This window comes from Ricinus communis, chromosome 9 (genome assembly GCF_019578655.1).
Source record: "Ricinus communis isolate WT05 ecotype wild-type chromosome 9, ASM1957865v1, whole genome shotgun sequence".
NCBI classification, from domain to species: Eukaryota; Viridiplantae; Streptophyta; class Magnoliopsida; order Malpighiales; family Euphorbiaceae; genus Ricinus; species Ricinus communis.
This window is the reverse complement of record NC_063264.1, coordinates 3136433-3157621: the sequence shown is the minus strand read 5'-3', so window position 1 is coordinate 3157621 and position 21189 is coordinate 3136433. Positions and strand designations below refer to the sequence as shown.

At 36.8% G+C, this 21189-nt stretch overlaps 4 protein-coding genes across 6 annotated transcripts; 1 reads left to right on the top strand and 3 right to left on the bottom strand.

Moving 5' to 3' along the window:
* Positions 1-130: 130 nt before the first annotated feature.
* On the bottom strand, positions 131-3772 carry LOC8280921 (FRIGIDA-like protein 4a). The gene is made up of 3 exons (XM_002517090.4): positions 2678-3772; positions 1765-1940; positions 131-913 (listed from the first exon to the last, which is right to left on the bottom strand). The coding sequence occupies exons 1-3, from the start codon at positions 3576-3578 to the stop codon at positions 428-430; spliced, it is 1563 nt and encodes a 520-aa protein (XP_002517136.2). The 5' UTR covers positions 3579-3772; the 3' UTR covers positions 131-427.
* A 2419-nt stretch (positions 3773-6191) lies between these two features.
* Positions 6192-15808, bottom strand: LOC8280922. 2 transcript variants are annotated; one of them, XM_002517091.3, is made up of 4 exons: positions 14803-15808; positions 10743-11050; positions 7187-7558; positions 6192-6369 (listed from the first exon to the last, which is right to left on the bottom strand). In XM_002517091.3, the coding sequence occupies exons 1-3, from the start codon at positions 15657-15659 to the stop codon at positions 7206-7208; spliced, it is 1518 nt and encodes a 505-aa protein (XP_002517137.2). In that variant the 5' UTR covers positions 15660-15808; the 3' UTR covers positions 6192-6369; positions 7187-7205. The 2 variants fall into 2 exon arrangements, with proteins under 2 accessions (XP_002517137.2, XP_048234908.1); XM_048378951.1 differs by lacking the exon at positions 6192-6369 and adding an exon at positions 6832-6929.
* A 95-nt stretch (positions 15809-15903) lies between these two features.
* On the top strand, positions 15904-17334 carry LOC8280923 (photosystem II D1 precursor processing protein PSB27-H2, chloroplastic). 2 transcript variants are annotated; one of them, XM_015718055.3, is made up of 4 exons: positions 15904-16035; positions 16142-16342; positions 16510-16916; positions 16999-17334. In XM_015718055.3, exons 2-4 carry the CDS (start codon positions 16273-16275, stop codon positions 17134-17136), a joined length of 615 nt encoding a protein of 204 aa, XP_015573541.1. In that variant the 5' UTR covers positions 15904-16035; positions 16142-16272; the 3' UTR covers positions 17137-17334. The 2 variants fall into 2 exon arrangements, with proteins under 2 accessions (XP_015573541.1, XP_002517138.1); XM_002517092.4 differs by having other exon boundaries at positions 15916-16035; positions 16147-16342.
* Positions 17335-17494: 160 nt separating this feature from the next.
* Positions 17495-20910, bottom strand: LOC8280924 (imidazoleglycerol-phosphate dehydratase). Its single transcript, XM_002517093.4, has 8 exons — positions 20612-20910; positions 20381-20514; positions 20055-20159; positions 19816-19908; positions 19157-19231; positions 18876-18938; positions 18466-18575; positions 17495-17987 (listed from the first exon to the last, which is right to left on the bottom strand). The coding sequence occupies exons 1-8, from the start codon at positions 20838-20840 to the stop codon at positions 17960-17962; spliced, it is 837 nt and encodes a 278-aa protein (XP_002517139.1). The 5' UTR covers positions 20841-20910; the 3' UTR covers positions 17495-17959.
* Positions 20911-21189: the final 279 nt, after the last annotated feature.

Sequence of the window (21189 nt, the reverse complement as noted above, 5' to 3'; positions counted from 1 at the left end):
CCATCCCGTTCTGATATTTTGGAAGAATTTCAATCAACCCTAATGATTGAAATTCTTTTAAGACAGATGGGATTCAATCCGAATTGAAGCCACAAAAAAATAAAAGAAAAGCCAATGAAACAGAACCAAATTAAAACAGCAAGGAACAACTTTTCTACAACTAGTCCTAGAAACAGTGGTAGTACTTCCAGTTCACCATTGTTATGTTTCCATCAGGATTACTTTCACAATCACCTAGTGCTACAGTTTGATCAACATTAGAAATACAACTTCTTACCATGGCAAAGCAAGAAGTAGAACAGTTATAATTAACACACACACATCGCTACCATTAAAAAGGTTAGTGATTACAAACAAGCCAGTTGAGAAAGCAAATGAAATTGGTGTCATCATATCAGTGGTTACCATCTGCATCAAGTAGTCATGTCTATCGGTAGTAAGCCTGCTGATAAGCTGGTGCGAAACCATTGCCATATCCTCCATATGCAGGATAACTCAAAGGAGCTCCAGGATACGATCCTGCAATGGGAGGAGCAGCCTCTGGGGAGTAAGCATATGGAGATGGTGGGCTCCTGGTGCCATAAACAGCTGGTGGAGAGGGATATGCTGGTAGAGCAGTAGGGTATTGCGTGTGTGAGGGAGACCTGACAAAAGCCGGAGGTGCAGGGAAAGATGATACATAAGCATTCGTCAAGCGACCAGCCTTAGCTGGAGGCATTGGGCCACCATTACTGGCCCGTGTTCTTTTGTTGGCAGGAACTGCAGCTGGCCTTTTCTTCTCTGTCTTGGTTTTCTCTAGTTGTTCAAGGCGTTTTTTAAGGTTCTCTGGTGGGAACTCAGCCTCTAGTTTGTATTCTTCAATGCACTTTATGACAGCCCGGAGTGCTGACTGCTCCTTTCGAGCAGCAAGGTGCTACAATATCCACAAATAAACACGTCTAATTAGTTGAAAGAAATGAATGACTTAACCTACAAATAAACAAAACATAAGAACACAGATACATCAAAGGGTTTGTCTTCAATGCAAGTACGGATACTACACACCGCAATACATGATTTAAATAAGAAATATCCTTTAGTCATAGGCTATGCAGTCACCTTTACATTGCTCTGTTCATCAAAATCAGTGCAAGCCATTATAAAATTAACTGTTCTTACCAAGGCAAAAATATATTCATGTCATCACCTAAGATGTTACTATGACCAAATGCAGCACTTCTTCATCACCTGGTTTTAAGAGTTTAGGCAAAGACAACCGGATTGTGCTCGCCTAAGGCACAAAAATTTGGCGGAGACCACCAAGTACGCATCTAGTATATTTAATAAAGCAATGGACTTTTGCCTTCATAATAATCTAAAAAGAAGACATTCTGGAAAGCAGTTGCCTAATTATTGGAAATACTAAACATTTTCTTTGCCCATCTTTAGATGATAAGTTATGGGAGACCATGCAGTAATTACTCAAAACCTAACACTGGTCATACTCAGTAAACATCAAGAACATTGAGATTAACAATAGATCAATAATGGCTATTGAGCACGCTTCATGGTAGAATAGATAACCCTAAGAATTCCCCCAAACCAAATAGCAAATAAACAGCTCTTCAGTCATGCACAGCACCAAAGTGGTGGAGATAACCATATTTTTATTGAACATATCCAAGAGCAATCCAATGTTTAAGCCAGGATGAAAAAGACTTAGAACAAGATCATCTATGTTATCAAAATCAATGAAAGAATCATAGTAAATGAAGTGAAAAATACCGCAGCTCGACCAGTATTATCAGGATCCTCCAGTATAGAAGCTGCAGCCTTCTTTGCGTCCTTCAAAAATGCTTTAAGCAATGGAACTGGGGGGAACTTGTCCACAAGACCAACTTCATAAGTAAAATGCACGGCATCAAGCTGCTGCCCCCGACTAATTAGTTCCTCAATCATATCTGCATACGCCAACAGTTTAGAATCGCCAAACTACAGAAGCCCTACTACAACTTTAGTGGAACATTCGTAATACATGATGCAACCGAGAAGATACTTCAGAAGATAGACAACCATGTAATCGAACAAAATTTATATGCAATGACACACATATCATTCAGTTATACGTAGCATAATTGCTATTTTATTGCTGGAATTATCAGGATTATAATATTAGGAAGTTTTAGTTATACTTGCAAATAACCCAATGCTAATTTCCAAAAGAACCAACATAAATACAAAAAGACAACCTTCTCTCCTTGTGCACAGGAGAGAGTATGGATGAAGACAAGCGCTGCACGAGCCACATAGTTGAGCTTAAGCACACCTTATGTGACAAAATACAAGCAAGACAAAATAAATATTTCCAGTTTCACCATAACATTTAAGATATTCTCTTATATTTACCATAACCAGACTCCTTGGCTGGAGCTGAACCATCAAATATAACATAGTCAAAAATCAGAATCTATCTAATGCTACCAATCAAGAACCTTGTACAACTATATACATAAAGGACCACACCCTTATATATCATAAGCACATAAAAGTGATTTACAGTTAAAGGTAGATAGTATTTACCTAAAAATAGAAATTAAAACTTTTTAAGAAAAACATAATAGTCATTTTATCACCTAAACCAAGTTGTACAATTACGTTAGAAAGTATTCATCTAAAAATTAGATGGAAAAAAACGTACCAGGCATTTTATCACCTAAACCAAGAGAAAGAGCAAGTTTAGGCATCTGTTTACGCCAAGCAGAAGCAACAACAAGTTTCCTATACAAATCAACATCCTCTTTCTTCACAATACCAAAAGTAACCAAGTGCTGCAAAAAAGTGTGCACATCTGGTGTTTTCACATTCTCAATTCCTCCTCTCTCTTCCAAACTTCTCTTCCATGTCTCTGCAATCTCTTTAGCTCTCTCTTTCACACTAGGCGTCACTAGAACTCTACACTTCCCTATTACAGGGTCCACCACCACCGGTATTAAACTCTCCAAACTCAACACACATGCCCATCCTAAATCATTTCCGCTTTTTTCGCATCTTTTATCTACCGGAAATACCTCTGATATCGCTTCTAGTACAAATCTACAAGGATCCACACATTCCGACAACGCTAATGGAATCTGGCTTCTTAAAACTTCAATTTCCTTCTTCTTTCTAGTTATCAACTGCCAGAACTCCATTGATTCCATTTTCAAACACAAAGACTTCAATATCTGTAAAAGTCCCTCACCGTTATCTACCTCTCCGTCAGGATGATCATCGCAACTGTCAGGATTTTCAAGTGATTTTAAAGCTGCTTCTTTATGTTCATCAAGGCGTTCGAGTGCGATCTCTACGCTGCCATCGATTGTGACTTCACGTTTTCTTAAATTAGCCAGAGAGGATTTTGTTTGAGTATCTAAGGTTTGGATTTTCTGTTTTAAAGCTTCTGATTTCTTTTGGAGGTTTTGTTCCAGAGATGTGAAGTGATCGGAGAGCTCTTTCCAGAGAAGCGTGCAGCTCGTCATCAGTGATGTTTGACGTTGGAACTCGTCGAAACTCGGCTGAGTTAACTCAGTTAACTCGCCAGGATCGGGGATCGACCCCATGTTTATTTTTCCTTTAAAAAACTTTTTCTCTTTTGTTCGAGAATTGGTTAGCACAACTGAGCTGCTAAAGAAGAAAAAGAACAGAGAAGAAGGGGAGAAACCCTAAAAATAAACGAGAGCGAAAGTGAAAGAGGGGGAGATAAAGCAAAGCGACACAGTAACGATGACGTGGAAAGAGCGAGGACAAGACACGTGTAATGGCGACTGAGAGGAGAGAGAGAGAGAGAAGAAAAAGCAGATAGCAAGTAGAGGGGAAGAATCTAGAGTGCGCCAGGAGTGCATAGGATAATGAGACTACGCACTAACTAACAGCAGCCAACGAGGTAAGATAATGTGAGCGAGTAGTGCGTAGGATAAGAAGGATGTAAATAAAAATAGGCAAACTGACGTCAGAGAATGGGATAAGGGAATGTTTGGTTCGGATGCATGGGGATAGAGTAGAGGACAAGAGGGAGTAACTTTCGCGGAAATCGAAGTTAGATCGTTAAAAAGCAAAGCGAGAGAGAGAGAGAGAGAGAGAGAGAGGGGGGTTAAACGAGAAAAGTGAGGGGGTGGTGGTGGTGGTGGTGGTAATGGTAATGGTGGTGGTGGTGGTGATAGGGAGTAGTGGTGGAGGGTGGTGGGGCCAGTAGTACTGACCACCACATGGGTGGAGTCAGATAAAGTAAAGATATTGCCGGTTATTTATCTAGATAAATATAATAATGATAATAATACAAGAACATACGAACAGAGGACTGACTGAGGGGTAAACACACAGAAGTTTTCAGGCATGCGCATGAATGTCGTATTAAAAGGAAGAAATATCTGCGTTTTATACTTTTTGATGCATGCACTAAAGGAAAAAAAAGAGATGTTTTACACCATATGAATCAGAAATAAATAAAATATTAACTTAACCCACTATAAAGTTTCCTCTATTGCAATATGTCTCGGATTCTTATTATTAGACATATATATCTTTAATTATAAAAATGGCATGCGAATCACATCAAATGTCTTACATATGTTTAACTTTTATTTTATTTGAAGTAATAATGCTGTAAAAAAATTTAAAATTTAAATATTAAAATCTAGTGATGCATCTTAAATAATAATAATAATAAAAAAAAATAGGAAAGAAGTTATTTCATTAATAATAAAAGAATTAAAACTTTTATTGTAAATAGTGCGACTGAAAGGTTCATCGCTGGTGACTAATATGATGACTCGTTGAAAAATAAAATTAAGATAAAGAATATTATTGCCTTGGATAATATAAGTATCCAGAGTGACGGTGACTCTGCCCAATGACGAATATTTTCAATAATAATAATAAATAAATAAAAAGAACTTTGCAAAGGCCGTCAATGGCAGCAGTGGCCAGCAGAACACTGGTGGGCTTGGGATGGGAGATGAGTGATGGGAATAATAGTCTGCTAGATATCCCACAATAACTACTGTTTTTATTTCAAAACCAGGGTCCTTTTTTTTTTTTCTTTTTTGTGGATTCCTTTCTTTTCTAGATATTGACATTGACACGAAACTCGCACTAGTAGGCTTTTATAGCTGCGAAGACTTTGGATGGAAAAAATACTTGTCGGGCGAGAGAGAGAGAGAGAGAGAGAGAGAGACTGCTGCTGCTGTTGATTCAATGTTTTTAGACCCACTTGTGTTGTGGGTGGTACAGAATTCAACTATTTTTCTTTTCAATAAACCCTATTTGATTCACTTCAAGTTTCAACATAATTTACGATTTGAATTTTTCGGTTAAACTTGTCTCTGTCAATTTCCGTTTTTTCCTTTTTATTTTTATTTTTCCTGAAGAATTGTCTGTCAATTTCTAGTTCTACGAAAAACATGATGATGATGATTAGTGGTCCACTCATAAGTGTAATTGCGTGGCCCAGAGTATTTTCACAAGTAATAGATTAAGTTACTAGTACTAATAGAGTGCATTATTAGCGCCTCGTACAGCAAACACATTGGTGGGTCTTTCTTTCTTTTCTTTTCTGTGTTTTTGGGGGATACATTTTAGATACGATTACGTTGTCATCACATGGATAATCACATAATAATGCCCACTCGTAACACCCAAATACAATTTGGGAAATTTGAGATGATCATATCCAAAACAAAACCGAAAATATAGCAACAATTAATATCAACATCTAATTAACTAGAAGTATGCATCAACAACTACTTTGTATACTCTGAATATTAGCTACCGTCCCCATTATAGAAAAGGTAACAGAAACTAGAACATTATGACTGCAAAAATTTAGCAAGTTATCCATCTCATACTAATGAAAAGAAGACTTGGATTTTGCATATGATGCTATGGCCCTCCTTTAATAGGCCCCGACCCTGAGTATCAAAGCCTAAACCAAAACCAAAGGATAATGATATATACATACATTTAGCGGCTTTCAACACAAGTAACGACGCTGTGTCCAATTTCCATTCACAGCTGTGTCCCACCCTAAAGGTGGCTCGCAATAGGGCCCCAAGGGTTTGATTGTGAAAGACCCAGAACCTCCCCTTTTACAACCTACACAGCATCTATAAAAGAGAAGGGAGGGTAGCTTTCACCCCATCTTGAAATTTGTTACTTTAACTGAATCAGACAGAGGCAATGAAGGACAACTACTACATTAAATAAGCATGCATGTTTCAAGTAATTAAGATCACAAGAATACAAGTAATGGACATTATGATAAGGTGTCAATGAAATCTTTCAGGAAAGTGAAAATAAATTAGGCAAAAATCCAAGCCTCGATCGTACAATTTCCTGTTGTCCGCTCTTGGTCCTCTGCAAAGGCGAAAGAGATCTATCTTAGTTCTTAATACTCATAAGTGAAGCCCACCCCTAAGTGCAGTTATAATTACTGGACCAGGAATACTAATAATAATCTGTGCTAGAGTCTATTCATTCATAAAGCACAAAACGTATTGCCATCCACTAAAACAAAAATATACTGTTCCACCCCTGATGTCTTTGAATTCTTAATTACCTAGTTACAGTAGCCCTACCAAACCAACCCATCCATCCAGCACTCTTACCTTTCCATTTCAAAAAGAAAAGATCTCTAGTTCGATGTTACGATTTCAACAAGCCAGCATGTGAAGTCTATTCGAGAATGCTGCTGCTCAATTTTTCACACGCATTTTATCACGCATAAGCCAGCTATCACAAGAGTGGCTGGCACAATTAATGCTGCCTAATGCAGCTTGCCTATATGATGACAACTCAAGTCAATTCTAAACATGCTTGGACCCATAACAAGTAAAATCTTACAATTGCAACCTGAAGTTGTAAATTCTTGTTTCCCACAAGCTGTCAATAATAATGGGCACCACGACTTCAGGAGCCTGCTCACCTCAAGTTAAAAATACAGCTAGCAATCAGTCTATATGAACCTTAGCTCACATTCTACAGCAGAAGATGGTAAAATTGTAGGACCATCAACTCACAAACTAATAAGGATTAATTAAGATACATTCATATTTGTCCTCAGGCAGGCCAAACTAGCAGTCTAGATGCCTATCTCATTATGCAAGAAATGCATTTCAATTCCTTGTATCAACCCAGCCTTGAAAAAAATAATAGAGTAGAGATCCAGTTGTACCTTGTAAGTCGTTTAGAATTTACTTGGATGCTTTATAGTCCCTCTGGCTCTCAATTGTTAATTTCTTCCTTGTTTCAAAATCAACCTTGTAGAGATCAGCAGCTGTTCCAAGATAGCCATATAAAATCCTTTTTTTCTCCCCACTCCTTTCTACCTTCACGAGGTTGGGATTCTTCTCATCATCCTTACCCAATGACAGAGGCTGTATGCATCCCCAAGCCTTACGCCCATGATTTTCCTTCTCAAAGTGTTCTGCCAGCTGCAAAGCCTCCTTCAGACCAAATTGATCACTACTGAACTTTATAAGAGTTATGCCCAGATGACCATCTCTTCCATACAAGGACTTTGACTTGCCACCAGAAAATCCAAGATCTGGACAAGCATTCCATATTACAATTAAAAAAAGAAGAAAAAAGAATTTTCCAACAAAAGAACCCAAAAATATCAACACACTGGATCCCTGAAGAACCCTGCAGTCCATTCTACCCCCCCAAAATGCATTGCATAGTAACCTCAGGTAGATGTCAAGACACTTTAACAGTCATAAGAGAATAGTTTGGGAAGTGTTTAACATATGTAATCATTCAAATAACCATTAAGCATTGGGTCAACATCTGACAATGCAGTACCCTGTGCTAAATAGGATAAGACTAACATTGATGAGAATGGAAAGGATAATAACAAAATTAATAATAGGCAGGGACAAGACGCGCAAAACATAGCATCATAAAGTGCAAGACAGATTATTAAAGAGATTGGTAAAGTCCAATGTGATGATTAATACTGACTTTATAACTTTGAGAACACCGTCGAAGGTGATTGAATCACTTCATATAATGATAACAGAGATGCTTGAGCCAATACCAAAACTCAAGGGAGAAGCATTAACCATTGAACTCTCATAGACTATATTTCTTTGGACTTTGTCACTTGCCATCTTAACACTGATTGCCATCTAAAGAACTAAGAGAAAACCACAAAACCTACGGAAGCCGAAAGTTCATGTTTGTAGACTCAACTTCTTCTGTAATAAATTTGAGAATATAAAATGTTGGCTACTATATGACTGGCACAATCAAGTCTGCATCACATACAGATTGATCCTAGATTACCTCAATGCCTAGCTCATATAAAAGCCATCTCGGTTATAAGATACTTTTATCTGCTGCAAAGCAATGATATTAACATCGACATGCAAAAGTACAAGAATGACTTGTACTAAACTGGCATGTTGAGGTTGGTAATCTAATCACTCAAGTTGTGAAATATTGCCCAGCACGCCATAGAAGTACAAACTGATGAGTTAGTAGAAGTGAAATAAAGAAATAGGACAGAATTCAATACCAAAAGATAGCTAGATTGAGATTTGAGACTTGAACCTCAAAGAATTATAGAATTTGGAGAAAACCTCTAGTGTCAATTGAATTAACGAAATAAGATAACTGCTGAAAATAGTCATATAAGACTATTTATACTAGAATTACATCACATAATAAACTTCAGTAGGTAGTAGTTATATGCATGATTAGTGGTAATATTAGAAGCAGGTAATAATACTAAGCTGCGTCTAACCCTATTTAATCAAAACCATTCATCTTAACTTAAAGTTACATGCTAGTCAAATGACTATTTTAATGACTACAATAATACTAAGCTGGACTGGATAATCGAAATCGCATACTAGAAAAGGGATGCTCCGGCATTACAAAATCCAACTTCAGTAGGTAGTAGTTATATGCATGATTAGTGGTAATATTAGAAGCAGGTAGGAAAACAAGCTCAATGTCTGACAAAGAATGAGTTGCATGTCATGCAGCACTGAAACATACAAGGTTTTTAAGCTTAAATTGTTTGCTCAAAGGAAACAAGCTCTCAGGCAGCACAAAGTTGTTTGCTCACACTTGGGGTAACAGATTAGCAAATGCCTGGCAACACTAAACCATTCAGCAACAACATCAATGATGATTTGCAATAGCTATTTCTGTCTGGAATGAGATCTACCTCTTCGCACAAACCAATCTCATGAATCCAGCAAGACCACTTAAAGTTCAGAGCTAAGCAAGTCATGAATTAAATAACCAGTTACACGTTACAGCAAGAAATTAGCTCACAAGAAGTTTAGGACTTAATCAGGTAGATAAGGCTCAACTGGACCAATTGAACAGGGCAACCACACATGCCAGTTTCAATATTGAGCTGAAGGTAGCTAGATGTAAGTACAACTCTAGGTCACAGAAAGGAAGAAACAATAAGGATCCCACTGGCAGCACGAAGTCGAGCAAACTAGCTCACTAAAGAGTCAAGGACAAGTAAAAAATTAGTAGAGAGCAGAATTATTAACATGTAGTACCTTAAAAACAACAACATTATAAAGTATAACCAAAAATAAATCGGAAAACGAGAAGTAAAGGTTCTATATACAAATGTAACAAAGAAGAAAAAGGAAAAGCAATAACTAATTATCTGAACTGAACTGAACTTCTCAGTTACACAAATGTATGTCAATGAGCACTATATACAGCATGAAACCATGGCCAAGGGACTAGTTCATTAGCTATAACTTGGTTTTTCACTTCTTGTGGCCTTTGAGTAACATATAATGAATATAAACCATTCTGGTTTGTTCAGTCAGGATTCTAGGAGCCTCCCGAACTTCCCTAAACAAACTAATATTTTATTTTTCTTCAACACAATTCTTTTCTTCAACGAAAAAGAAGAATGTAATAAAAGTCTAGAAAAGCATCTATGAATTACAAGTTTCTTAAACTTTAAATGTATGAATTAAAATAATTTGGTTTTGGTCAAAATCTCACTACTCTAAAGTCCAAAATATTGGTTAAATCACTCTGCACAGCACATAGACAGCCCCCATGGTTTTTTTTTTTTTTGCATTTCCCACAAAATACGGCCCAAACCATCCAAAACCTAAATCTTAAAACACATAAGCCATATCTTGATTTCCCGCCAACCACAACCCTAAAAGTGAACTCTTGAACATTGAATTCATCTATAAATTATAAACCCAGAGAATCTTAGGCAACTTTCATAACCCTAAATGTATAATATTACAAAAGAGCACAAAAATTAGACTACTCAAAGCTTGCTAACAATCCAAAGAAAGTTGAAGCTATTGGGTAGGCAATTACCTCTTTTACTGGATTCTTTGGATCTCAAAAGGTGGGTTAGTAAAAGCTGGAGAAAGAGTGAGTGAAAACAAGACTTCCAATAAAATCTATACAAAAAGATCATCAGTCATCTTTCATATAAACAGCATCTCCCGGTAGAAAGGTGCTACAGATGAGACTACACCAAGTGCACTGGTGAAGGGGTTGCAGTTTCAAAATAAGTTTTTCCCATTGATATTCTTATAAACTTACACTCCAATAAAATAGGACAGGCATAACCATAATTCTTTTTAACAAGAACCTAAATAATAACTGCAATAGAGGAATGCTACAGCACATTCTGATTCTACAGAATGAAAGAAAGATCTTGACTAATAACTATCATCAAAACATCATCAATTACAAAAAAAGAATAAAGGGGCGCCTTATACCTCTTATTTTGTTATCCATTGCTTTGTTTCCCAGACCTTCAATGCGCCCATCTTTACCCTTTCCTGTAACTGTATTATGAATTATCACCATAGGAGGCCACATAACTAAATCATCTTGGTTTGTTGCTGCTACATCAGCAGGTAATAGCTGATACACCTTTGCATTATCAGGAGGCTTTGAGTAGTTCCATCCCATTAAAATACAGAGAGCTTTGTGTAAGCCCAAGTGATCCACACGCAAGTCAGCATTATCTGAGTTGTACGTGTGCATTACAAGAGCATGCGTGTCTGGGAAGTCTTTGGAAGACCTGTATTTTTCATGTCAAGGGCATTCAAGAGTAATAATTAAGGTCTTCTCTGAGATAATGCAGTCAGTCTCCAAGTTCAAGCTAAAAGGGCAATAAAGGCAGCATACTCAGCAGTACAAGAGACATAAAGGTAATAAATCATATGCACACACCCTATACAACTCGATAAATTAGAGATTTTTATCAGCTGGATAACATGGATCAAGTTTTTGAATTACAGGAATCATGTAGAGTTCACTTGACTCAAAAGGAAATTGTTAAGGTGGAAGTATCACTTTTCAAATTCCTTTTGCAGATATCAGAGAGGAACACGTTTTAAATGGAACCTCCAAATATAAAGCAGTAAGCTAGTAGAAATCCACATCCTGACACATGATTCACATGAAGTGGGGCATATAAACCCTATTTATTAAAAAGCTAGTTTCATAATTGCAACTTGCAAGTTGCAACCAAAAACTACTAAATGCAGGAAATACTGTTTAATATAAACTTAAAATACAGCATAGCACCATCAATAAAGATATGCCAGCTGACTACTCCAAAGTGAGCCAGTCAAGTGACTCATCTAAATTCAGAATAAAGCACAACATGGGACGGACAGTTCTAACTGCATCACACAAAAATCCAAGTAAAGAAAAAATTAGAGGCAGGTTTACATAACTATCTATCAAATTGCTATAAGGCTATTAAGATTATTGTCACAAAAAGAATTCAAATGAATACACTCTAAAACAGAAATAAAGTGCATAAACTGCAAGGGAAATAGAAGGGCAAAGGATGCTAGATTCTGATAGCATATCTTTATTGATGCTAGACTCTGTTTGTTCATATTCTCTTTGGCCACTTCAATAGTTGACAAGAAAGTAAATATGCTAGACTTTGGCAAGTCCAGCCACAGATAGCAAATATGTGAGAAATGCTCAACATGTCATGTCATGACACGTGTAAATGGTAGGGAGGGACAAAGTCAAACAACTTCCTAAGAGATTATGAACTCTCCTGCATACAAACTAAATGAAGACAGACACGTGATTCCATGATGCTTCTTGCCTTCTCTTTACAAAATCCTTTATTGTGCAATTCGATTTTATGGTCATGACCCACTTTCTCTATTATTACACTCAAACCCTTGTGCACTGTCTTAAACAGAAACTCCAACTCATTTCACCTGCCACAAAAACCTCACCACTGCCTAATTTCTAAAGTATAATTTTTGCCTAGTCCTGTCAGCTAGATGACACAGTTATATGGAACCAAATACACTTTCCACTCATCATTTACACATACCATATTCCACACAGAGATGGTAACAACTACAATAGATACAAAATTTCTTATCTGATTTCTGATCAACCACTGAAACAGGAGCACTTAGAAGAAACCAACTAAAAGATAAATAAGTTTCCATTCAAAACACGCATTAAATTTCGTCAGATGCTTGCTCACAACATCCTGGAAAATGTAATAAAAAATAATAAACCAACAGGACGTTGAGCACAGTAAACGAGAGATACAAGTCATAAGTTAGTGCAACTTCGAAACTAAAGAGAAATGATTTATAATAATTACACGAAGAATCCTACCCTTATCAACGCCCTTCTAGAGTATACTAATAAAAGAATAAAATACAGGTTAAAGCAACATAAACAAAGAAGTAAACTCAAGTCACAGTTAACATGACTGATGACTAACAAGCAACTATCTTCACAATATTCAAGTCAAAACATAAATCATAAATGTGGATCAAGGCCCTTGCTCAAACAAAAAGCAGATTAACAAAAATTGTCCAAGTAACTTTGAATAAAAGGACGTACACTATCAAGAGAAATGGTAGCTTTAGACCTCACGCTCCCAATGAAAATGGACGCAACATACAGGAAAATGCATACAAGTTACCTTCATAAAAGAAAAGAAAAGAAAAGAACAAACCAATTTCGCAATTGGCATAGAAGAATCATCTTAAATAGAGAATATAGACATAGAGACCCAGAATATGCACATATGTCAACTGCAATAATTTGGAAGAAAGAGAGGAAGGATAAGAGAAGGCAGCTTGAGATGAATGCAAACTTTCCTCTTAATAGCATCAACTAAAAGAACATAGAGCTAATACTCCTAGATCATACACGAATATCTATGCTAGGCCAACTACTTCACAATAGCTGCCAACTATAGCAGACTTTATAAGTAAATAGTCAATTCAGCTCATTCTAGCAAAACAGCACAACTTCCAACAGTATAGGCAGTTGCCAACAAACAACAATATCCCAAGATCGCAAGGAATTTTAAGAGAAGGGAAAGAAACTAAATGGCTACAAATGGGGGGATGGAGGAAGCAAGGACAAACAGCTAGGTAACATGAGCATATTAGCTAATAGCTAATTATGTAAAATCCTGAAGAATATGATATAACGAACTACCTTTGTAAACAACACAGGAAACAGTTTCCATTCAGAATTTCTACATAGATAGCTTATATTAAAATTGCACCAACCATTCATTGATAGCCACTGAGCAACCAGCATTCGGTTTTGACAAGGGAAGGTTGCTAGACAGTAGAATCCTAAAGGGTTAAATGATTACATAAAAATGAACATAGAAATGTAATGAATTTCACACATATGCAACTTGACTCATCAAGACTGAAAACATATTCTGACAGTGCTTCAAAAATAAGCATGAGCAAGAGGAGAAAAAGTCATCAAAGTTGCACACACACGATCATCAAAAGTTGTTTTGTAACTCTGTTTTACAAGGAACCAGCATTGACCTATCATAGTACACTGGAAGTCTAAATCTACAATGATGTTACTCTTATTCCGAACAAATAAAAATTACAAATTCTAAGAAGTAAATAATACCTGCTAAGGAAAACCAAAAATTCAAACAAGAAAACAGGCAAAGATATTTTCTGACTGTATTAAGTATATTACCAAAATTGAAAGGCTATCTACAACATATTGTTCCTTAAATATGTGCCTTATCATAAATAAATTGGAACCACTCATCTTCTAAGAGTTAGCCCAACATTCTCCACATTCCTTGCATCATGCAACATGAAGATTTGGTTTTTTCCCTCAAAAATTTCCAAATAGTAAACTTAAGCCTCTCAAACCAGAAGTAGCTAACAACTATTTAATTTCCGGAATATCAAATGAATAAGTTGAGCCAATCATGGACCATCAATACTATCTAAACAAAATGGAACAAAATTATTGCCAACATCGTCAACTTTGCAAAGCCTACCTCCCAATCAGAATAACCAACAATTACAAAACAACCATCAAGAACATCAACCTGATAAAACCTACCTGACAAAGTACCTTAATCTTAATGAGAAAGGCAAAATAAAATACATATCGATGAACAAACCTAAAAGCTGAGCCATAAACATTATCAGCTTCTGTAAGATATTAGACATTCCTACTTCAGAAGCTGAGCAAAGCAAACTGCACAGACCACTGGTATTAATCTCAAGCACAGAAACAAATTTTGCAGAAATCACAAATGTAAGCAAAAAAAATGAAGCTGTAATTAAACAAACTGCCAAAGTAGCCATATGCAATGGAAAATTTTAAAAAAATAAAATTGTTAGCATACTAAATGCGAGTACTGAATCTAATTCATAGTTAATCTCAAACACAGAGCTAAGCTTGTAAATATAACAGGGAAGCTCCAAAATAGTTTCTAACCTAATTCAGTTCACATAAAAAAATTTCATATGGAAGAAAAGAAGAGATAATGAAGCGAACCTGCCGCAAACCAAACACATAAGGCGGCCTTGCTTGCCATTTTCCAAATAACGCTTTCTGTCAGCCTCAGTCTCATTAATCAACTTAGTAAAATGCAAAAACGCCTTATTTAGCTTAATGTGGTCCACTTCAGGATGCTTATTGTTATTAATATTAAGATCATTATCACCAAATCTCATATGTTTGGCAGCTCTAAAATCATCACCAAAGCTTCTCCTAAAGGGACTACTACTTGTACTTGTCCCCGCCATCAACTGATCCGGATGATAAGACCCGTTAGTATTGTTATTATTATTACCATACCTGCTAAATTCCCCGCCACCACCAAATTTCCTCTTATTTTGATTATGATCACGAAACCCTAACCCTTGAGGGCTCATTGGAGGGAAGCGGGGACCACCAGGGAAGTCAGGATTGGGACCCAGGGGAGGAAACCGCAGGGGAGGACGAAGAGGGAAGTCCTGGTAATCGGTAGGGAGAGCGAAGTAAGAGCGGACGCTACCATCGGCAAGAGCAATTGTACGACGCTCAAGCATGTGAAAGCCGTAGGTAGGTGGAGGTGGAGGTGGAGGTACGGGCGGAGGTGGTGGGGCCAGGTCATGGAAGGGCAATGTGGAACCCGGTGGAAGTGAGCTGTTGCTAGGAGTAGCAGGTGTTCTATTATTAGTATTGTTATTATTATTAGTAAGAGGTTTGGGAGATGGATTTGAATTTGAAGGAGGTTGTTTGGTTTGATGATTTGATTTCGAATCCGACGTCGGATTATTGGTAGAAGATGACTCCCAGCGTGATTTGCGGTGGGAAGCGGAGGAGGATGGTTTGCTGAAGGATTTAGGGCGGGAGCCACCAGCGTTCATCCTCGGGAATTGTGATTAGCTAGGGTTCCTCAATTTGTTTCAGAATCTACAGACATATATGTATGGCAATATATAGAATTACAATATTGAGATTCTTGCTTCGGTGATGAGATATGATTCTTCTTTGCTTCAATTTTGTTGTGTGCTGCAGAAAAAAGGAAAAAGGAGGATGAGGATTGCCGCGTGATTTTTGTGGGTCACTTCCAGTTTCAGTGTGCTGTGCAAAACGTCGTCGTGTACTGCCAATTGCACAAGGACTAATTTATCCTTGAGGATTGTGTTAATTACCTGGTGTGTCCATTTGGATAAAAGTAACTGCTTCTTTCTAGAGACTTGAGGCAGAGATTGAAAGAGCAGTGTATTTGTGCAAAGAAAGGTAAAGGCCATGACTTCTCCTTCAAATATTATTCCAAATCAGAGAAGAGATTTCAAACTGCATTTCGGTTACTGATTTTCTTTTTTCTTTTATTTGGTTGAATTAGCTCAGCAATAGCTTGCTATGGCATCAATTTGAAAAGTGTAATCTTGCTAAGTGCATGGGGTAGTAGAAGAATTCAAGAGATTGCTGCTGGTTTACAAGGTGCAGTGGATTTAAGTAGCTACTAAACAAAGAATGGCTGTTATTCTTGCTCTAAAGCTATGCCCTTCTGTTACTTGCAAAACCTCTATACCCAACAATAACTGTAAGCATTAACTATCCCGAACCTTGTCAAGATTATGTTCTGAATCATTGTGGTTACTGTGTCACAAGATTGCATAACTATAACTACTACACTACAAGTCAATCTCCGCTTCCACTTGTTTTGTTTGCTATTTATTTATCCTTTTATTTCCTAATGGAACACCACAGGTAAACTGCAATGGAGGTGTGATACTGTTCCCTCATCTCCAGCTGTTACTTTGAGTCGTCGTCATATCCTGCTATGCAGTGCTTCATTTCTTACCATTCTGAATTTAAACTGCATTTCAACTCCATTACCAGTAAGGGCTGAAGATGAATCGAATGCCCAAGAGGAAAAGGATGGAGTTATTGGGACTATTAAATCATTATTTGATCCGAATGAGAAAACAAAATCTGGTAAACTTCTGCCTAAGGCTTACTTGAAATCAGCAAGAGATGTTGTAAAGACACTGCGTGACTCACTAAAGGAGGATCCTAAAGATGTTACTCAATTTAGACGAACTGCAGATGCAGCAAAGGAGTCCATTAGAGAATATCTGGGAAGTTGGAGAGGACAAGAAAAGGTGGTCCGTGAGGTATGTGTTGCTGAGTAAATTGCTAGAGTTCAAAAATTGGTAACATTCTGTGACTGATCTGCTACCTTCTTGTTCATGACAGGAATCATATATTGAACTAGAAAAGGCAATTAGATCCTTGGCCAGTTTCTACTCAAAGGCTGGTCCATCTGCTCCACTCCCTGAAGAGGTCAAGTCTGAGATATTGAACGATTTGAGTGCAGCAGAAGAATTTTTGTAGCAGACGAGCAACTTGAGCAAGATGAAACGATGCTTTTTAAGTTTTGGGCGGAGAGAATTCTTTTGGAGAGATTATTACTCTGAACCAAGCAGATTTCAGGATTGCAGAAATGGTGCATTGTCTATTATGCAATTAAATTTTTATTTATTTGTTTCTTTCTATAGAAAAATGAAGGGACAACAAAAGTTGAGATGACAAGTGTATCTCTGATGAGTCTTGGAAAATAGAGAATCTGTAGCAGGGCTCATGTGTTCCTGTTAAGTTCATAGAGCTGCACTGAGTGAATTTGAGATTACAAAGAAAACATAATAATATGTCGGGACACCCTGTTTTCACTGGAAAAGCAAACACACCAGGATGCTGAGTGCACAATTGGCCGCTCATCAAGAAGCTTCATAAATAGCGGGTTCCAACAAATACCAATTAAGAGCCATGTGCTCAACATCATCCCAAAAGAATTTATTCTTTACAAGCATACCCTCTTTTCTGTCAAGTAGCAAAAAGGGAGACATTGTCTGGAATACAGCATTATTTGGATCCTTCATGTTCACAGGACACAGACTAATCATTATAGCAACCTGACATTTATAGCTTTTATGTGTTGCCGTATTAGACAGCCTTCAGAAGAACCTTAATAGACACCAAGAAACTTTACCATGCTTGCATCATCATACCATATTAGTGGTCACCTGACTAAAGCAAACACAAATTGCAAGAAATCACCAAAATGCATTTAACAATGTATGCACAAATATAAAGCCTTCACTGCTAGTGATGCCTGAATGCCAGCCTAAACCATCCTTTGCATGATGATCAAGAAGCATCAAGCTCGTGACAAAACACCCTTTGAGCTGCAAATCAAAATCATGCACAATTTTTAGCGATCATCAACATATAATACTAAGAACTCATGATTGACTATTTCAATCCACCAAAAAGCGCCAGCAATTATTTCTTCATGCCTTCTTAAAGAGCATCTTAAGTATACGAGACTGCTAAATAAAATTACAATGTGATGCACAACGGGCTGCTAATGGACAATGGAAATACTAAATACATAATAAAATATATGAGGTAATTGCTGAAATCCCCTTTCTTCTAAGGAAAAGCAAAGTTTTGGTGTAGTATAAAAACTCCAAATTGTGATACCATGAATTTTAGCTCATCATATAATCCTCTCATGAAGTTATAGGAATTCTTGAGCTAGCATATCTAATGTCACAATCACAGGTGAAAAATGAGAAGCAACTGGGAAGAGATCTTATAATAAGCAAATCATACTCAATCCGTGTAAATATTGCAAGGATTGCTTGGAAAGGGATATCAAACCTTGGCACTGTCCCAAGACGACGGGGGTCATATTCTGTTGCTTGTCGAAGAGCCCTGGCAAATGCTTTGAATGTTGCTTCAATAATATGATGAGAATTTTTTCCAGCAAGCTGTGCTCAAACAATATTTCAATATAAAATTAGCAAAGAAAAAAAAAGGTGATGAAGTAGATAACTATGTCTAAAACCATAACAGTGAAATATTAAACATAAAGTGAGAAAATAATAAAAATAGTAATTAAAATGAGCAAGCAGAAAAATGCAGATTAACACTTAAATTGTAGATTTTAGGAGAGAATTAGCTACTGAACATAAGTGACAGAGTAATAGAGAGCAATGATTGTGTAATTCGGTTCTCAATTTTAAATTATTTTCTCACAATGAAAAATGCTTTAATGATTTTGAGTTTACCTGCCGGATGTGAAGTGTCATACCAGAAGTATTCACCAAAGACTGGAAAAAATGCTCCACCAACTACAAATGAAAGAGTACAATAGTTGATCACCAAATTTCGAGTTGCAAAATTTGAAAACATGAACAAAGGTACCCAGATACCGACAGCTAAAGTCATAGGACTAACAATCTCTAATGGCATGCACTATATTACATCGTCCCCATAGTCAAGTCCAACCACCATTCAAGAGTTGGATAACAATATAAAGAAAGAATGTTACAGCAATAAAATGAACCACCTGTGTGTCATATGTTCCAACTCTCTGAGTGGGAATTTGCAAATCATAACTTAAATGCGGCCGTCCAGATAAATCCTGAAACAAAATAAGTTTGAAATCAACACACGATATAGGAATCTAAGCATTCAGCACAAGTAAATGCAATAATACATGCAGATATGTGCTTTTACTTCGAAACCACACATTTAAGGCACAATTTTTACTAAGCCTCAGGGATAAATTACTGTCTTAGTTCATCTCACATATTTGAATGATTATCCTTCTTCATCTTCAAAAATTAATTCCTTTATTTACCCTAACAGTATGTACCAGCCGAAAATTTAACCTAAACAGCTCCATGAACTTTTATTACAAGTGCAGCCCCACCCTAAATTTCACTTCAATTTTGGTTTTGACATTCAGCTTCAAATCTAACACTTGAGCTCCACCTCTGACAATAATTAATGGCTTGAATCTACAGCAGTTGCAATCAATCTACTTAAAACTATCAAGCTAAGAGGTATCAGAATCAGGCCTAATATACGGATTGGTGACTGCACATCATATTTACAAATATACCAAAAGTTTAACAATGATTTCAACAGTTTTTAAATCATCAGACACTAATTAATAACACTGTAAAAGAAGAGAGAAAAACAAAACTACTGCATAAAACATACCAATGAAACATGTATCAAAGCCTCATCAAGAGGAGCTGAGAAGTCCCCAAACCGATGAATCCCTCTCCTATCACCAAGTGCCTGCAGCAATGCCTGCACGCACAAAAAAAATGAAAAAAAAAAAAAAAAACTGAATTTGATTTTCCCAGCAACATAAAAGTAGAGATACCGCAGGCATAACTTAATATCATAAATCAGTTAGTGGAATAGTACTAATGAAAAAAAAGAGAGAGAATTACAGTTCCAATAGCAAGTGCAACATCTTCATTAGTATGATGATCATCAATATGAATATCTCCAGTTGCCTTTACATGCACATCAAACAACCCATGCGAAGCAAGTTGCTGAATCAAATAAAACATTGAAAATCAAATTAATAAGGCCTTGTTTGAAGCACAAACCATATATGCAAGAGAATTTAATCAAATTCAATTCTTTAAAAAGTTTGTATTTTTGGCATTATTTAAGTTCAACGGGAATGATTAAATAGAATGCATTTCTAGACTTCCCAAACAAGACAAGGTGTAACGATAAGAAAAGAGAGCAATAGTAAAGGAGTACTAACATCCAACATGTGATCAAGAAATGGAATTCCAGTAGTGGAATCAGAAACTCCAGTACCGTCCAGATTTATCTTAACCGAGACGTTAGTTTCCTTTGTGACCCTCTTAACTTCACCAATTCGAACTTCATTTCCACCTGAGGGAAACAAGCAATAATAAAAATATATCACCAATAATATAACAGCAATTATTTTGAAAAATTTTAGGGAATAGGAACAGAGAGAGAGAGATACTAGATTCGGTTGGTGAAGGGGTTGTGGTTACAGTGGAGCCGTTGTCTTGGAGTGGGACGGCGTGGAGAGAGGACAGAGAGTGGTTCATTTGAATAGGAGTTGAAGATAAGATTGGGTGACTGATACGTACAGGTACTGGACTTGTGTGATGAATTCTGACCCTTGGTTTGGCTACTGAAGGTAAGGAAGTTGTGTTCAGGAGGCGAGAAGCAGAGACTGAGACCTCCATTTCTTCTTGTTTTTAGTCAAAAAATCGGAGAAAGGCGGAGAGAGGGCAGCGTTTAGCTGTATTTGTGGCTGTTTAACGACGTCGTTTTAGAGCAGCATGTTTTACCGCTTTACAGTCGAGCCTCAAGTTAATAAAAGCTCCTTAAACTCCAAAAAAACTCAACGCAAGTGAAATAAAATTCAACTAAGCGCGAGCTAACTCATTAAAATATGATATTAATAATTTAATATATAATTTTATGTAGAAATATTTATTTAAACTTGTTTGTTAGAAGAAAATTATTTAGTCATTTTCCTCTAAAAAAAATACATAAAAGGCTGATGTGACTTTCAGACCAAACAGGATTAAG

Coding starts and splice junctions, on each gene's coding strand:
- LOC8280922 (XM_002517091.3), bottom strand. CDS start 15,659: ATGAACGCTGGTGGCTCCCGCCCTAAATCCTTCAGCAAACCATCCTCC. Junction 11,051..14,802: donor ATGTGTTTGGTTTGCGGCAG/GTTCGCTTCATT, acceptor TGAAAAATACAG/GTCTTCCAAAGACTTCCCAG. Junction 7,559..10,742: donor AATGGATAACAAAATAAGAG/GTATAAGGCGCC, acceptor ATGCTTGTCCAG/ATCTTGGATTTTCTGGTGGC.
- LOC8280921 (XM_002517090.4), bottom strand. CDS start 3,578: ATGGGGTCGATCCCCGATCCTGGCGAGTTAACTGAGTTAACTCAGCCG. Junction 1,941..2,677: donor TTTAGGTGATAAAATGCCTG/GTACGTTTTTTT, acceptor TGGCGTATGCAG/ATATGATTGAGGAACTAATT. Junction 914..1,764: donor ATAATACTGGTCGAGCTGCG/GTATTTTTCACT, acceptor TGGATATTGTAG/CACCTTGCTGCTCGAAAGGA.
- LOC8280924 (XM_002517093.4), bottom strand. CDS start 20,840: ATGGAGGTCTCAGTCTCTGCTTCTCGCCTCCTGAACACAACTTCCTTA. Junction 20,515..20,611: donor CCCTTCACCAACCGAATCTA/GTATCTCTCTCT, acceptor TGTTTCCCTCAG/GTGGAAATGAAGTTCGAATT. Junction 19,909..20,054: donor TTGCACTTGCTATTGGAACT/GTAATTCTCTCT, acceptor TTGTGCGTGCAG/GCATTGCTGCAGGCACTTGG.
- LOC8280923 (XM_015718055.3), top strand. CDS start 16,273: ATGGCTGTTATTCTTGCTCTAAAGCTATGCCCTTCTGTTACTTGCAAA. Junction 16,343..16,509: donor CTCTATACCCAACAATAACT/GTAAGCATTAAC, acceptor GGAACACCACAG/GTAAACTGCAATGGAGGTGT. Junction 16,917..16,998: donor AAGAAAAGGTGGTCCGTGAG/GTATGTGTTGCT, acceptor TGTTCATGACAG/GAATCATATATTGAACTAGA.